General features: G+C 48.8%; 1 protein-coding gene across 3 annotated transcripts in view; it reads left to right on the top strand.

The window, feature by feature from the left end:
- The first annotated feature begins 145 nt into the window (after positions 1-145).
- Positions 146-18,344, top strand: part of C2CD2 (C2 calcium dependent domain containing 2) — a 62,851-nt gene continuing 44,652 nt past the window's right edge. For all 3 annotated transcript variants that reach the window (XM_032276808.1, XM_032276809.1, XM_032276810.1), the window contains exons 1-2: positions 146-713; positions 10,402-10,500. In XM_032276808.1, coding sequence (XP_032132699.1) covers positions 435-713; positions 10,402-10,500 — 378 coding nt within the window. In that variant the 5' untranslated portion in view covers positions 146-434. The remainder of the gene's footprint in view (positions 714-10,401; positions 10,501-18,344) is intronic.

Here is an 18,344-nt window from a genome sequence, read left to right on the forward strand (position 1 = left end):
CCCCTCCCTCCGGCCCCGCCCCTCCCTCCGGCCCCGCCCCTCCCTCCGGCCCCGCCCCCGCCCCGCCCCGCCCCGCGGCCCGAGCCTCCTCCGGCCACCGCTGGGCCGCGGGCGGGACGCCCGGGGCGGCGCGCAGGAGCAAGCGAGCCCGGCCGCGGCCCGGGAACTTCCCAGACGCCGAGTCGGGAGCGCCGGCCGCGGGGTCAGCTCGCGCCCCTGTTCCGCAGGTGTGCGGGGCTTGCGCCCAGCCCCGGCCGCCGCGCGTTTCCGCCCCGCCCGGAGGCCCCGGGCCGCGCTCCTCGCTGGGCTCCGGCCCCGCCGCGCCCCCTCCACGCCCCCCGCGCGCCGCGGCCGCAACCAGAGCGTATCCTGAGCCCGCCGCCCGCGCCCGGGGCTGCCGGGGAAGTTGGGGCGAGGCGGGCCGGGGATGCACCATGGCCTTGGCCCGGCTGGGCTCGTGGCTCGGGGAGGTGCAGTGGCTCGCGCTGGTGTCGCTCTTCGTCGCGGCCCTGGCCACGGTGGGCCTGTACCTGGCGCAGTGGGCGCTGGCCAGGGTGCGACCCCAGCTACGGCGGCCGGCGCTGGAGCCTGGCGAGGGGCCGCGCCGGGGGTCCGACGCGCTGCTGTCCTGGATCCTGACGCTGGGCAGCTGGAGGAGCCAGTGGCAGGCGGCCTGGGTGACCGCCCTGAACGAGGAGGCCGAGAGGAAAGGGGTGAGTTTCCGGGACTGCGGGCCGGGGGTGGCCGAGGCCGGGGCGGGCGGGCCGGGCAGAGCTGTCTCCTGGAGGCGTCGCTGCAGCCCCTGACCGAGGCGAAGTGAGTCCTCCCCGCAGCGCCGAGCATCCATGAGAGTTAGGAGAGAGACGGGGGAACCAGGACCCTTGACGGGAGACCAAAGTGATGGATTTTATTCCCCAGACGTCAGGTGCGCCAGGCCCTGGGCTCCGCGGGGGACAGGCTGACGGCTGGAGGGACCGCCGGTACCGCGCCAGCCGGTACCTGCCTGCCTGGAGTCCGGGGCCAATTCCAGTGCCCTATAGGACACGTACTGAGCTTGCACCTGATACGTGAATAGCTCTGACCCCAATGTGCTCCCTCCTCTCGCAGAGCTGAATTTCACCAAGAATTTATCTCCAAAGACTTGCACTTCTTGTTATATAAAAATACTGATCATTTGCTGGAGGCCAGTCACTGGGCAGACATCCTACTGGGGCTTTCGGTGCGCCTGCCACCTCTGAGTCCTCAAAACTCCTACGACATGGGTGTTACGACGGTTTTACAGATGGGGAAACCGAGGCCCGGAGAAGGCAAACAGCCTGCCCAAGGCCACAGAGCCTGTGGGCTGCAGAGCTGGCGCCCAGTGGCCCTGGCCTGCAGGTGAAGGGCCTCTCTCTTACCTCTGCGGCCTCACAGTCCTGTGGGTGTTCCCATAGCCGCTGATTACTTGGTGACTTATTTTTGCTTTGAAGACATCTTAGTTTAATGCCAAGCTCTGGCGTCTACTGTCCTCGGGCATTTCACAGGAGGGGTTGGAGCCTCGGTGGGTCTGGGGAGGCCTGTGGTCTTGGCCACTGCTCTAGGTGTTCCAGGACACAGTTTCCTGCACCTGTGTTTGCAGCTCAGTGGTCATTCGCTGTAGAAATAGCAAAATTGCTAATTTTGAATATCCGAACCCATCAACCTTCAGAATATTCCATGGTGGGCCGCCCTGTGCTTGGTCTTTGTGCCATGGCCTTGGAAGACATGGCCATGGAAGTTAAAAAACAAAAAAGCTTTGAATGTCAGTATGCAGCCAGCACATCAAGAGACCTTGTTCTGAACTCTTGAAAAAGAAAATAAATGACTATACCTTTTGGATGAAAAAAGGCTTCAGGGGCAGTCGGCTGACTTTTGTCCTGGTCCCCAGAATCTGTGCCTCAGCTGTCTAGTGCTGGATAGCTTCTCAGGGAAACCAGATGTCTCTTTGCGAGCCCTCCAGCGCTGTTGTCCTCACATCCAGGAGCAAATACAGGTATTTCTCCGGGAAGCTGCCATCACCAACCCCTGACTGACCTGGTATCAAGGCCTGGATTCTGAGGCTGAATCCTCTGCAGGCTGGTGGCGTGATTGGGCACAGATCTCATCTCTGTCCTTTGTGGGAATGACTTGTAAGTTCTGCTTCTGACTTTGGAGTTTCGGGCTCGGAGGCAGTGACCCTACCTCCTGTATATGTGAGTTGGTTCTTTTCCTGACATCTCTTCATTGGCCTCAGAAAATGTGATCACCTTGGAGAAGATCCTTCCATATTCGCATATGCCTGAAGGGCGAGAGGCAGAGGAGAGGACATCCCCACCCTGGCATCTGTCTTGGGCTGCTCAAGTCAGTCTGAGAACACAGAAGGAAATATTTGAAAGTTTTGGATGAAAACTTTTTACCTGAGTTTTTGTGTGCGAGCAGGGAGGGTTTGCATTCAGGGAGAGGAGAGAGGGTCTCGGCGTGTTTGCGCCTCCTCTGTTCCCTCTCTGCTGTGGGCCACATGCTGCAGTCTCAGCCACCAATCTCTCCTGACCTCCTGCCTGGAAGAGGCAGTAGTGTCCCAGCCCAGGGACATCTCTGGCATTTTTGCATGGACATAGTCCATCAGTTCTGGGACATCAGTTGTTGGTATTGCTTACTTTCTGGGGGCGGGGGACACAGCCCTGATGCCTGGGAATGTCGTTTCATTTGCATTCAAATGGAAGGTTTTGCAGGCGGATAGGATCTGGGTGACTGGGCTCCTGTGAGTGAAGGTCGCACACCCTCCCAGCATTCTGAGCCACACTGCTATGTGTGGGCGATGGCACTGTGGGTGAGCAGGTGGTGGTATTTGCATTCCAGGCCGCCCTGACTCCGGCACTTGTCACATACCTTCCCAACGTCCTGGGCCATCACTGTGGTGACAGCGATGGCAGTGTGGGAGAGCAGGGGCTGCTGTGTGCATTCATGGCCGCCCTGACTCTGGCAGGAGCTTCTTGTTGCCCTCCCCCACCTCGATTCCTACTAATCTCGGATTAGGGCTGACACTCCAAGCCCGCTCTCGCCCGCCCGCCTGCCCAGAGAGCCACAGCTTAGTGCTCCCCCTCCTGCCTCTGCCTTGTCCTCATATCACTCTGTCCTACCCAGGGAGGATGCTGGCCTGTCGCTTAGGGATTGAGAAAACACTGGTAATAACTTAATCACACCCAGCATTCTCTGTGAAAAGTGGAGTTTTCTATCCAGTGGAGACGATAACTCCTCCCATTCCAAGTTTTATCCCAGCTTTGTATTTTAAGATGGAAAGAAACCCTAAAAAGTCTCCTAGCCAAAGCCCCTTCCTTCACTAGAAGGGGCGACTGAAGCCCATGAGCCAGAGGGATTTGCCGAGGTCTGCCCATCCGTGGCTGCAGCCTGTTCCTTTGTGGGAAGCAGTTTCAACTTGGAGACCCAAATATTTCCTTTAAATGAGAGCCAGCAAGAAGGCCTCAGAGAGTCAAGTTGTTAATGTGTTATCCCAAACAGTGGCTCACGCCTCCTGGGACCCAAGGACTGGTCAGCTCCGGAGGAGTCCCTGTGCTCTCTGAGGATTCTCCTGCTCTCTGATTACCACCACAGCAGCACAGCTCCCATGTTGCAAGGACCTCAGGTTCCCACCCTTATTCCAGAAAGGGTTCTGAATTATATGTGACAGTGGTTTGCACTGACGTCAGGGGAAACCATTGCTGATCTGCTGACCGGCCAGGTGGATGCCAGGCGGACAGGGATCACCAGAGTCTCACCCAGAGAGCTTAGCAGCACCCATTCCTGCCCCTACATCTGCCTGAGTAGGCCTGGGGGGGACACGAGGGTGCCCCATGGATTGAGAATCACCGGTAAGAAGCTGCTAGCATACACTTGCTGTCCATCAGAGTTCCTCTTTCACCCAGCACCACCTAAAAGCGGTTGTTTTAGCATTGACACTTGCCTCTCTGCTTGGTCTGGTGTTGCAGACACCTAATTCCCACTGATGAGATGGCTCTTTGGTCACAGAGAACAGAAGATCCCAGAACTGGCGCAGTCTCAGGTCAGGCTCCTTAGACTGAGAACTAATATGGCATCTGAAAGCACCAGCTGAGATTTTCCTTTTGCTACCCTGCGAATACATCAACATTTACAAAGTGGTCCATGATGATCAGTTATACCCCCGACACCTGCTTGGAAGTTTCCGGGACTGCTGTCCCACAGTCTCCTGACTCTGGGAGTGGCACGCTTGCAGCAGTGGCCCCCGCCCGTGGGCCGCACAGCACTCCTCCCAAGGCTGATGCCGTCTAGACCACATGTGGGCAGCCCCCGTCCTGAAGTGAGGCCCATGTTCTGTGGCCTGAATCTGGGCTTATCTAGCAGTGGCCCACCAGAGTGGGATGAGGCCCCGGACTAGGAGGGTCCCCAACGCTGTTTATTTCTTTAGTCCTTCAGCCCAGGATTTCTTTAGACGAATGTTCTAAATGCAGATGACCAAGACTATTAAACAATTTGCAGTCTTTGTGGGGAAAAAAAAAAAAAAAAGATGCCGTGTGAACTTGGAACATGTTATTAATAGCACTGACTTGAATAGGAGTTTCTGTATTTAAAAAGTAAACAAAGTGGCCACCAGACTTCAGAATCTTTGTAATGACCTTCCAGTCATGCTCACAGAGTCCAAACTCCTTGACCAATGACGGTGGCCATGATGTAGGAAGCCGGTTGGCAGAACTGTGACCGCTACTGCGGGATGCCTTCCCTCTGCCAGTAGAAGTAACGTGCACCGCTTTGGGGCTATAAACCCGGCACCCTCCACCGGGGACCCTTCTGTTGCTCGTGTCCAGGGACCTTTCCTATATGATGCCTTCCCGCAGGTCATTCCTTTTGTTTAAGATTCTTATCTCTTTTCTGTTTATTTAACTTCTCTAAATCTTTTGGGTCTCAGCTCAGAGGTCCCTGATCGTCCCCTTCAGCCAGGATGCTCCCTGCCCTGCCCTTCTCCCAACCCCCCAGAGTAACTTATGCCCTGGTCAGCTCCCGGCATTGTGAGCTGGGTTAGAGCCAGGGGCTGTCTGGGCAGAGCCAGACCCAGTGCCCAGCACAAAGCCGGCTCTGGGCAGGCCCTGGGCGCAGTGGGGTGAATGATGGGTCCCTGGCTGGGAGAAACAGTGGTGATGCCCATTACCCCATCTGGACTCAGGCCTTCTGTCTTGGGAACCAGCCAGGCCTGGGCAATACAAGCTGTTTAATGTGCTTTGTTTTTCACTTCTAAAGAATCAACATTAAAGGAAGCTCTGATGGCTTTGCAAGTCATCAATGCAAAACCCAGGAATAGGCCCCAGTTCAGCTTGTTCTTTGCACTCACCCATTCTCCCAACAAGACAGGAATTCAGGAAAGTGTGGGTGTAGTGTTCACATCAACTAAAATTCAGCCAAAGCTAACTTCCACTCCCGAGGGCTCCTGCCAGGTTGCTGAGGAAGAAGGGTACTTTAGCCCGTGGGGAAGCTCTGGAGTTGGGTGCAGGTTTGCTTGTGCTCCAGTTCTGCACTCCCCGCTGTGCGATCCTGGGAGAGTCTCTGTGCATCGTCTGTAGAAGGGATAACTTTGAATTCAATCCAGAAACAAAATCTACTCTCCTGGAGGTGAGATCAGACCTGTGTGAGGCATTTACAAAATGCCTGGCACTTAGTGAGTCAATAAAGGTGGGCTGCTCTCTTTAAAGTCTTCTTTTTTAAACTTTATTTTGAACTGCTTTCACAGAAAAGTTGAAAAAAGTAATTCAGTTTTCATATGTTCCTCACTCAGCCTTGCATAACCACAGCTCAATGATCAGAACCAAGAAATTAACATTGGTACCATGTTACTATGATTCATAAGACAATGAGATTAATGTAATAGTTCAAGAAATTAACATTGTCACAATGCCTAACAACTAAACCAAAGGCCTTCTTTGCATTTCACCAGTTTTCCACTTGTCTCCTTTTATCATTCTAGGGTCCTGTTGAGGGTTCCTGCCGCATTGAGTGACTTCTTCATCACCTGCAGTCTGCCAGGGTTTCTCTGTCTTTCTTTGTTTTTTATGACCTTGATAACTGAAGACTATTGATCATTATTTTGCTGACCGTCTTTCCATTTGTCTAGTGTTTCCATATGATTGGAGTGAGGTTATACAAACCACAGAAGTGGCGTGCACCGTGTATGGGGCTTGTGATGTCAGCGTGTCTTGTTGCAGTGGATGCTGGGTGTGGTGACTTGGTTGAGTTCTGCTGGGATCATCCTCATGTATTTTATGTATCTTCCTGTATTAGTCCATTCTCGTATTGCCAGAAAGTAATGCCTGAGACGGGGTCGTTTCTAAGAAAAGAGGTTTAGTTGGCTGATGGTTCTGCAGGCTGTAAGGAACCATGGCAAGTTCTGCCTCTGGGGAGGCCCCAGGAAACTTACATGAATCCACCATGATTGGTGCAAGGTGAAGGGGAAGCAGGTTCATTTTATATGGTCCAGAGCAGGAGGGAGAGAAAAAGGTGGGAGGTGCTGTACACTTTTAAACAACCAGATCTCATGAGAACTCACTCACTGTGCAGTACAAGCGGGGATGGTGCTAAACGATTCAGGAGAACTGCCCCTGCCATGATCCGGTCTCTTCCCGCCAGGCCACTCTGGCAACACTGGGGATTACAGTTTGACCTGAGATTTGGGCGGGGATGCAGATCCCCACCACGTCACCTCCTTATGTCTTTCCTGCTGTGGCTAACAGGTAGTGTGGGGAGATACTTTGAGCCTGCACGGATCCCACTGTGCCTCAAACTTTTCCTCATTGATTTTCCAACCATCAGTGTATCCTGTCTGTAGCGGTGACTTAGCTGCAGCTCACTTGATGGTGACTTTCTGTTTCCTCTTCCTTCCTGTCTTTATTATTTGGAACTCTACTGCAAGAGAGAACCATCATTTCTCCTCCAGTGAGATATTTATCTGATTGTTCAGCTCAGCATGGACTCATGGATATTTATTCTGTGGGTTATAGTCCAGTACTATCACTATTTATTATATTGCTGTATCAGTTTGTTTTCACACTGCTGTGAAGAACTTCCCTGAGAGGGGGTAATTTATAAAGGAAAGCTGTTTAATTGACTCACAGTTCCACATGGCTGGAGAAGCCTCAGGAAACTTACAATCATGGTGGAAGGGGAAGCAGGGACCTTCTTCACAAGGCGCCAGTAGAGAGAAGAAGTAAGGAGGAACTTCCAAATGCTTATGAAACCATCCGATCTTGTGAGAACTCACTCACTACCATGAGAACAGCATGGGGGAGACGGCCCCATGATCCATTCACCTCCCTCCCCCTGCAGGTGGGGATTATAGGTCCCTCCCTTGACACGTGGGGTTACAAACAGAGCCAAACCGAAGCAGCCGCTGAAGTTGTTCTCCTTTGGGCCATCACGGTGCTCCTTTGAGAGCAGCCTCTTCGTTCTTCCATCAAGCCCACTATTTATTTTCATTTCCTTACTTTATGTTTCCACTAAATGTTTGTTTTTGGCTCATCTTGTATTTTCTCCTCCCCAGCCCTGGATTCACCCACTTCTTCAAGCGGCCCTGATTCCTTTTATTGGAGAAGTGTTTAGAAACCAAGACCTAGGCATTGTGTGTGTTCATTACTGCTAGGTTCTTATTGCTCCCTTTCAGTATTCAGTAATAGCAAGCATACATGTGTATACTAACACATGTGCACACGTCTGTATTTCTGTGTATTTCTCTTTATGTTTATCTTCAAAACTGATTGTATCCTGTACCTCTAGTCCAATGGTACAGAGTTCATTTTAGTAGTTTCCCTTTCTTATTCTTAACTCCCTTCTTCAAGAGTAGGTCATGGGATACCTGCTGTCTTATTTACTTCCTACTTATGTGTTCAGTTCTAGTATATGCATAAAGTAGTTTCTGAGTTCCCAACCCATGAAACACATTTACTGGATTACAGCATTTATGTGCAGTCAAGATACAGTTTTCCAGGTTTCTTAGGTTGTATCTGTCTTTTCCCATCCCCTTCAGGATGGTTATATTGTTCATTTGTAGTGCATGTGTTTGTTGGTGTACTAGAGCCACACAGTTTTAATTATGGGGTTTCTATAGTGTGTTTTAATATCTGGTGGGGCTAGTCACCCTGTTTTCCTTTTTCAGTGTTTTCCTGGCAATTCTTGTGTGTTTCTTTTTCCATGTGGACATTAAATCTTCCTTTAGTCTAAGTGGAATGGGGTCTGGAATGAGGGTCCTCTCAGCATTGACACAGCAGCAGAGATGCAGAGATGCCTGAATTTGTGGTTGTGTGGCAGGCAAGTACGCCCTGCTCCTGAAACTCAAGGACTAGGCAGATCAGGAAAGGAAAAGCATTCTCTCTTAATAACTTATTTTCCTTGTGGGACCACCCCTTGACCTTAAGATTCCCAGCAAACTCTTTTCCAGGTTTGAATTCAGAAGGTAGCAAGGGAGGAGGGTAAACACTTCATCTGCTGCCCAGGGGAGCATGTGTCTGCACCCAGGCTGGTGTAAGGCAACGTTGTATCTTTAGGCTACTATAGAAAGTACAGTTTCTCCACTCCATCCTCCAAGCGCTGGCATGCTGCCTGCTCATGGTTCCCTGCCTGGCACTGGCCTCTGTGCTGGGCTCTGTTCTCTCAGGCCCAGAGGGCCAGGTGCACAGAACTGTCTCATCACCAAGCTCACAGCGTGGTCCTGGCCAGCAGGTCCCACCCAAACAAATTCCCACCAGAGAGAATGCCAGAAGAGCAGTCCTGAAACCGTGATTTCATCCCTCTCCAGCAGTACATTTAATTCTCTGCTGATTTTTTGGGGATGAGGTAGATAGTGCACGAACAGGGTGAGGTTGGAAGTGTATAAATCAAAACGTTCTGTCTTTTAGGTTTACTTGTGGTTATTGGGAATTCTCGAGAATTAGTCACAGCATAACCTCATTGCTCGCTCACTTGCACCGTGTTGGTGGAGTCTCCGCGGCGCAGTTTTACACCACCTCCCCTGTCCCACCCTTGGTCAGCCTCGTAGCTGGACCTAGCTCACCACGGTGGAGATGGGATGGAATGCAATGGGAGCGTTGGGGCTGCATGGTTTTAACCACTCAGTCAGAGCTTACTTAAACGTGACGTGCTTTCTACAGAACATCAGGAGCAGAGTTCAAGGAGTTTGATCCAGGGCTGTGTTGTTGGCATACACATTTGGCTTCTCAAGGGCTTCGTTTTGAAAGGACAGGACTTGGCCGGCCACGTAAACCCTGGTTTCCTTGTTATAAAGTGCTGGTCTTGTTGCCTTGTGGTCCGGTTCATTTAATTGCACATCTCTTGTTTGCATTTTTTTCTTTTCTTTTTGAGACCCAGTCTGGGGGGTGATCTCAGCTAAATACAACCTCTGCCTCCTGGGGGCACATGCTTCTCATGCCTCAGGTTCCTGAGCAGCTGGGATTACACGTGTGTGCCACCACATCCGGCTAATTTTGTATTTTTGGTAGCGACAGGGTTTTGCCATATTGTCCAGGCTGGTCTCAAACTGCCGGCCTTGAGCAATCTGCCTGCCTTGGCCTCCCAAAGTACTGGGATTACACGTGTGAGCCACCACACCCGGCCTTGCTTGGAGATTTTTAATTGCAAGAACCAGAACAGACATGAGCTGACTGAGTTTCCTGGAAGGAGGCTGGGGGGACATGCAGAGCCAAGGGCAAAGGTGAACCTCAGGGCCAGGTGGCTCCAGAGGGCTGAGAAGTAGGGGCCAAGGCGTCTGCTCTGTGGGCAGCCACTAAGCGCGCACATTTCTAGCCAAGGAATCTTGTCTACCCTCTCAGATCCCAGGGAGAGGCCAGCCCCTGGGGGCTAGGAGAGGAGAATGGGGGGCACCCTAAGTAACCGTGCCACAGCAACCACACACAACAGGGAGTGGTGACTTCCAGAGCAGAGTAGAGGACTGTCCCTAGGACTCGGGGAGGACACAGCCCAGAGCCCTCTGTGCTGGGCCAGGTGTCCTGCTAGACCCACTGATCCACTGATGTGCAGGAAGCGGCTCTACCCTGAGAGTCTGTGTTTTTTTCCTTATGCTGTCAGCAGGAGGATTCAAAACACCCTTCGCTGCCTTCCTGTGGCAACTTCAGGTTCATTCCTGGGTTCCTGTCCTTTCCCCGCCTTCTCCCATAGCTGAACCCTGCCCACTGAGCACAACCATCACCAGCTGCTCCTCGGAGGTGCAAACCTACTGATATTTTAACCATCGCTGCTATTTAGAAGCACAGAGTTAACAGAAAGATGTATTAGTGCAGTTTCTTAATTTTTCGGAACTTTACACAGATATGTAATTTAAAAGGTGCAGCCCCTCCTGTGCATGCCCCTCCTCATGCTGCCCCTCTGTTCCAGGGCCCGCCTTTCCTGTCCTTCGAGGAGGACCCACGGCAGCAGCCCCTGGAGCTGGCGGTGGAGGCGGTCTCCAGTGTGCTCAGGTCTGCGGAGGAGAAGGTGAGTGGGGAGGCCTTTAAGTTCCCTCCTGCAGGAGGAAGGAAACTTCATGGCTGGGGCAGAGAGTTGACTTTGTTTAGAGTCATCTAAAATGCAGAACCCTTACTCTAGAACAAAATCATAACAACTATCTGGCTCATCAGCTGATGGGTGGTGAAGAAAGTGTGATCCATGCACATAATGGCACGTTATTCCGCCTTGCAAAGGGACGAGAGCCTGACACTCGCTCCAGTGCAGATGAACCCTGAAAATACCATGTCGAGTAGAAAAGGCCATCCACAAAAAGCCTCATATTGTGTGATTCCATGGATATGAATGATCCAGAATAGATAAACCAGTAGAAACACAAAGGAGGCTCGTGTTGCCAGGGCCTGGGTGGGGGGCTGTTGGGGGAGTACAGAGAGTGACTGCTGATGGGTTTAAGGTTTCATGTTGGGGTGATGAAATGTTCTAAAATGCTGGTGGTAATAGTTGTAGAACTCTGCGAATATGTTAAAAGCATTGATTTGCACAGCTTAAACCGGTGACTTCCATCTCAGTACCTCTGGTATCTTGCTCAAATATGTACGTCACATTGTAGACTTTGTGTATTTATGATATATCTAGAATTATATGCATGTATTTATGTACATGTGAGCTATCTCGATGTTTTGTAGAATTCACTTTCCTGTTGCTGACTTACTAGACTGTTCAGATACCATGAAGTGTAAAAGCTTCTGTGATAAGTCCTAAGAAATTTTCTCTCTCTCTTTTTTGGTTTCGTTTCATATTTTTTTGTTTTTTTGTTTTTTTTTAGGGAGGGGAACTTACTCTGTTGCCCAGGCTGGAGTGCAGGGGGCATCAGCTTACTGTACCCTCAGACTTCTGGGCCCAAGTGATCCTCCTGCCTCAGCCTCCTGAGTAGCTGGAACTGCAGGCGCATGTCACCATGCCTGGCCAATTTTTTTATTTCTTTTTTTCTTTTTGCAGAGATAGGGTCTTGCTATGTTGCCTAGGCTGGCTTGAACTCTTAGTTTCAAGTGATCCTCCCAACTTGGCCTCCCAAAGTGCTGGGATTATAGATGTGATTCTCCATGACCAGCTGAAATGTTATCTTTAATACAAGTTGTTGTTATGGTTCATATATGTACTCCTTACTCTTGGGCTCTGAATTTTCCCCATTAATAAAACTAGTTTATTTGCCAGTTATGTTCAGCATAACTAGCAAATCCAAAGACCAGCTCCACGCGGAGAAACATAGTATTCTTGTTGGCTGCTGAATGCACTGATTTGTAATTTACAGTCTACAGTTGCAGTTAGACAGGAGGGTGTGGTCTCACTTTAGGAGGAGAAAGAAGGAATTAGTGCTTCCCCCTTCCCCATAACTCACATGTATGTTTCCCATATGTGTATAGAAATACTATATTTTCGAAAGCATCATCTACACTGAGGTTGCATCCTCCATTCCTCCTCTCCCTACCTACAGTGTTGACTGTTCTTCTAAAGTTGGGCTGCTCCTCCTTCATCCTCAGCCTATTTTTACATGTCATCTGTGTTGCTGTATGATGTTTATGGCTCTGTCTGCACTTTATTATCAAGTTAGGGGTGTGTGTACCATTACACAGACAGCAAAGAGGGGTTGCCTGTGTGGCCCCAGATGGAAGAGAGTGTTACCAGCCCCCCACCCCCCTCTTCATGTATCCATGTGACAGCTAGGGTATTCTTTGTGTGTTCAACACTTTTATCATTTCTTATGTATACTTTTGCAACAAACTTTCTCCATGTAGATCACCGTAATTTTGAGACTTCTCCAAGTTGGTTTTTGTTATGTTCTTTGTAGTTCATTTTGCTTCAATGGTAATTCAGGATTCCAGATGAACCTGCACTCACTTACCCATCTCCTGTTGTTGGATAATTAAATTGTTTTCTCTTTTTCCCAAAAGTACAGATTAAGCATCCTTTATCTGAAATTCGTGGGATCAGGAGTGTTTTGGGTATCAGATCTTTTTTGGGATTTTTGAATATTTGCATTATTTTTCACTAGTCAAGCATCTCAAATCCAAAATACTGCAATGAGCATTTCCTTTGAGAATCACATCAGCACTCAAAAAGTTTCGGATTTTGGAGGAGTTCAGGTTTTGGATTTTCGGATTTGGGATCTCAGTCTGTGCCTCCTGACTCCTCAGACACAAGCACTGGAGGATCCCAGGGGCAGGCCTGAACCTGCGGGTCGCTGGTGTGTGCACTTCAGCTTGACCAAGCATTCCTGAGCCAGTCACCCAAGTGCTGTCTGGTTTTCTGTGCCCCAGCAGCATAGGAGAGCTCTCTTTCCTGCATACCCTTCCCAGTACTGGAGCCACACTTAGACAATCCTTGTCATGAATGTCAGGAAGTCACAGAAAATACCAGGGTTGCAGGAGGAAGCCCATGGCAGCAGTGCAGGATGCTGAGACTGGCACCACCTGGAGAGCCAGGAGGGTCCTGTGGCAGATGGACCACTGCTGCGCATTTTACACTCTGGGGAGCTGCGGTGCACAGAGCCGTGGGCCTGACCTCCTGGAGCTCCTTGGAGGTGCCTTCCCTGGCGGTGAGCACCCTCTCTATTTGTAGCAAATAGTTACCGAATCCCTTTGTGGCTGAGTGGTTTCTGTATGGTGTTTTCTGATACTTTCCCAAGTAAGAGAGGAGTGGAATGTTCAGGGGTGGCCTGGGCAGGGAGTGGAGGAAGCAGAACTGTGGAAATCGCAAGAGTCTATCTTTAAAAACCTTCACATTGCCAGAAAAGTGGCCTTAGACAGTAGGTGATTCAATTGTAATCCTTTTAATAAACACAGTTCCAGAAATGAACATGACAGAAATAATACATGTAAATTTAAAGTCGAAAACAGCATCATATTTGTACGGCCATGACCATAGCACCGTTTTTCACAGCAGCTGAAAGGTGGAATCAGCCCAAGCGCCTATTGATGGGCGAACGGGTGAAGAAAATGTGGCTCATCCACGCAGCAGAATGTAATTCAGCCAGAGAAAGGAAGGACATTCTGACACAGGGTGCAACATGGACGAGCCTTGAGGACATGGTGCTCAGTTAAATCAGCCAGATGTAAAGGGACAAATGCTGGATGAGTCTACTTCTTAGCGGTCCCTGGAGTAGCCTGATTCACAGAGACAGAAAGTGGAATGGAGGCGCCAGGGGCTTGGGGGAGGAAAGTGGGGAGTTCGTGCTTAATGAGGACAGAGTTTCAGATTTGGGAAGAAGCAAGTTCTGGAGGTGGGTGGTGGTGATGGTTGATACAACAGAGTGAATGGATGTAATGCCACTGAATGTGCACTCAGAAATGGCTAAACTAGTAAATTTTATGTGTATTTTACCACAATAATAAAAAATATGGAAGGGTATGGAGATTTCGTAAAGATTTCATTATTTCACATAGCAAGCTTCGTTCAATTTGTTTACCCTTCCTTTACCTGAGCTATGATTTGCCAATCCTTGTCAAGTATCAATGACTTTATTTTCTTTTTAAAATTTATCTTTTAAGTTGACAAAAATTGTACATATTTATGGCATACATCATGTTTTGATATACACATACATGTGGAATGGCTAACTCTAACGTGGATGATGTCATATACTTACCATTTTGTGTGGTTAGAAATTTAAAATGTACTCTTTTAGCAATTTTCAGGTATATAATGTATTGTTATTAACTTGAGTCACCATGGTATACAATAGATCTCTTGAACTTATTCCTTCTAACTGAAATTTGGAATCCTTTAACCAACACCTCCCCAATGTCCCCAACTCCCTAGCCCCTGGTGACCACCATTCTGCTCTTGGTTTCTTTGCATTTAACATTTTAAGATTCTACTTTTAAGTGAGATTATGTGGAATTTCTCCTTCTGTGCCTGGCTTATTTCACTTAACATAGTGTCCTCCAGGTTTACCCATGCTGTTGCAAACGGCAGGGTTGTCTTCATTTTTGAGGCCAATATCCGTTGTGTGTATCTACCACATTTTCTCTCTCCATTCATCTGTTGCCGTCAACACTTAGGCAGATGCTATCTCTTGCCTGTTTTGAATAATGCTCCAGGTGTCTGATTTTATTTTCTTTGGATGTATCATTGACCTTTGAACAGCGTGAGGGTTGGGGCACTGACACCTCATGACATCAAAAATCCACATATAACTTTTAACTCCACAGAAACTTAACTACTAATAGCCTACTGTTGACCAGAAGCCTTACTGATAACATAGTCAATTGACATATATTTTGTATATGTATTATACTCTATTCTTACAATGAAGTAAGCTAGAGAAAAGTGTTATTAAGACAATCATATGGAAGAAAAAATCTGTTTACTATTTATTAGGTGGAAGTGGATAATTATGAAGGTCTTCATCCTTGTCGTCTTCATGTTGAGTAGCTGAGGACGAGGAGGGAGAGGAGGGGCTGGTCTTGCTGTATCAGGGTGGCAGAGGTGGAAGAAAATCCACCTGTTAGTGGACCTGTGCAGTTGAAACCCATGCCGTTTGAGGGTCAACAGTATACGCAGCAGTGGAATTGCTGGACTGTATGTTAGTTCTATGTTTAATTTTTAAAGGCACGTCCACATTGTTTTCTATAATGGCCGTAATAATTTATACTGTCACAAACTGCACAGGGGTTCCCTGTCTCCAGATCCTTACCAACACTTGTTACACCGTTCTCACAGGTTTGAGGTGGTGTCTCATTGTGGCTTTGATTTGCATTTCCCTGATGATTAGTGATGTTGAGCACTTTTCATAGACCTGTTGGCCATCTGCATGTCTCCTTTTGAGAAACATCTATTCAGATCCTTTGCCCATTTTCCTTTTTCTTTTCTTTCTTTTTTTTTTTTTGAGATGGTGTTTTTGCTCCTGTTGCCCAGGCTGAAGTGCAGTGGTGCAATCTCGGCTCTCTGCAGCCTCCACTTGCCAGGTTCAAGTGTTTCTCCTGCCTCAGCCTTCTGAGTAGCTGGGATTACAGGCGCTCACTACCGTGCCTGGCTAATTTTGTAATTTTAGTAGAGATGGAGTTTCACCATGTTGGCCAGACTGGTCTTGAACTCCTGACCTTGTGATCCACCCGCCTTGGCCTCCCAAAGTGCTGGGATTATAGGCGTAAGCCATCTTGCCTGACTCCCTTTGCCCATTTTTTAATTGGGCTATTTGTTTCCTTGCTGTTGAGCTATTTGAGTTCCTTATTGATTTTGGATATTAACCCCATCAAATATATGGTTTGCAAATAAGTTATTCCACTTTGTTGGTTGTCTCTTCACTCCATTGATGATTCTTTGGCTGTGCACAAGCTTTTTAGTTTGATGCAATCCCATTTGTCTGTTTTTGTGTTTGTTGCCTGTGTTTTGGGTATCATATAAAAAAAAAATCAATGCCAAATCCAATATCTTAAAGCTTCTCTTATGTTTTTCTCTAGTAGTTTTATAGTTTCTGGTCTCACATTTAAGTTTTTCATCCATTTTGAGTTGACTTTTCTGTATGTGCGAGATAAGGGTTTAATTTCATTCTTCTAGATGTGGATAGCCAGTTTTCCCAGTGTCAGGACTTTTTTTTTTTTTCTTTTTTTTTTTGAGATGGAGTCTTGCTGTGTCACCCATGCTGGAGTGACATGATCTCTGCTCACTGCAACCTCCACCTCCTGGGTTCAAGCAATTCTCCTGCCTCAGCCTCCTAAGTAGCTGGGATTACAGGCGCAACACCAACACACCCAAATAATTTTTGTATTTTTAGTAGAGACAAGCTTTCACCATGTTGGCCAGGCTGGTCTTGAACCCCTGACCTCATGATCCACTTGCCTTGGCCTCCCAAAGTGCTGGGGTTACAGGTGTGAGCCACTGTGCCCAGTCCTCGGCATCAGGACCCTTATGGCTGTGGAGATCAGGCTTCAGCAAGCACAGATGGGCATGTTGCAGTTTGCAGATACTCACAGGCATTGGCAAGTTCAGACCTCAGGCTACCATGGGCCCATTCTGTCTCAAACATAGAAATTCTGCTCTTACCATAAAATCAAGACAAGTTCATTGTTGAAAACTTGAAAAACACAGAATAATATTTAATAAAAACACAGGGTATTGTGTGAACTGGTGATTAGCTCTGTTCATGTACACTGCCAGTCTTTTTCTTCTGCATTTATTTTTTGTTACAATTTACACTGTATTGCATTTATATTCTTTCCCAAGTTACTGAAATTCCTCAAAACTTTTAATGAATGAACGCGTATGAGTGAAGGCTGGCTGGGCGCTGTGGCCTACACCTTTAATCCCAGCACTTTGGTACGCCAGAGCAAGTAGATCACGAGGTCAGGAGTTTGGGACCAGCCTGGCCAACATGGCAAAACCCCATCTCTACTAAAAATACAAAAATGAGCTGGGCATGGTGGTGCACACCTGTAATCCCAGCTACTCAGGAGGTTGAGGCAGGAGAATAGCTGGAATCTGGGAGGCGGAGGTTTCAGTGAGCCGAGATCGCTCCATTGCACTCCAGCCTGGGCGACAGAGTGAGACTCCACTCAAAACAAAAAAAAGAGTGGAGGCTGTTAAGCAGTGGCCATGCTGTCCTGGTTAGGAGCCGGGCCCCTTGGGCTCCATTCTTTCACCTCCTGTGTGTGGCTTGGCTTCTCATCTATAAAGGTAGAGGATCATACCCACCCCCAGACAGGCTGTGAGGATGGAATGAGTTACCGCAGGTACAGCGCATGGGACAATGCCAAGCCTATGCTGGGCTCAATGTTTCCGCCTGCCTCTGTTGTTATTTCTGCTCATGTGTTTATTTCCTCGCTATTCCTGGAAGTGGAAGAGTAGCGGTACTTGAGAAAGAGTACGCACATTTTTAAGGATCTTGATACATATTGTCAGAAAAGCAGCCTTTTAGGAAGTGGATTATTTATTATTTTTTGACACAGGGTCTCACTCTGCCACCCAGGCTGAGTGTACCCGCACAGGTGCTGCTCACAGCAGCCTCGACCTCCTGGGCTCAGCAGTCCTTCTGCCTCAGCCCTCCGAGTAGCTGAGATTACAGACATGCCCCGCCATGTCCGGCTAGTTTTTTTGTTTTTTTCTGTAGTGATGGGGTCTCACCTTGTAGCCCAGGTGGGTCTTGAACTACTGGGTTCAAGCAATCCGTTGTCCTCTGCCCTCCGAAGTGCTGGTGTTAGAGGTGTGAGCCACCTCACCCAGTGAAAATATCTGATTAAATTGCATTTGTTTTGATACAATTACAGAAATAGTTCATGCTCACTAAAAAGTTAAAAATGTCCAAACTTTTTTATTTAACATCTACTTCCTGCCGCCGCCCGCCGGGATGGGGCTGCTGTTAACAGCGTTCCTGGAAGCTTTTTCCTGCCAGACGAAAAGCGCACACACGGGCTCTTGCTTTGTTTCACAACAATTTTCCGCATCGTTCTTGACTTTTACGTTTTTGTGGCCAAATGAGGAAAGGAGCCATTGCCACTGCCTTGTCACGGCTGTGGCTCGTGCCGTCCTTTGCGGTGGAGTGAGCCTGCCAGTCAGGTAGACGGGTCCCCACCCGTCCCTTTCATGGGGCTACGTGAGTGGCAAGAGCAGGCCTGGTGGTCTTCCGAGCGTCACAGCCACTCTGGCTAGCCTAGGTGCTGTGCACACCCCCAAGAAGGAAGTCTTGTTGGGATTTGTCTGGGCTCCTGGCAGGGGTCAGCTGGGAGTGGAACACCCTCGGGTGCTCAGATTCTGTACTGGCCTTTTTCGTTCTTGGACGAGCATCTTGGCCAAACATGACACATTTTTAGGGCACTGTTTTGCAAAGGAATCCAGCCAGCTTAATCTCTTGTAAAATGTCCAGGATGGGACATTGC

This window comes from Sapajus apella, unplaced genomic scaffold, assembly GCF_009761245.1.
Source record: "Sapajus apella isolate SASKATOON/1434 unplaced genomic scaffold, GSC_monkey_1.0 scaffold8, whole genome shotgun sequence".
In the NCBI taxonomy this organism is placed as follows: Eukaryota; Metazoa; Chordata; class Mammalia; order Primates; family Cebidae; genus Sapajus; species Sapajus apella.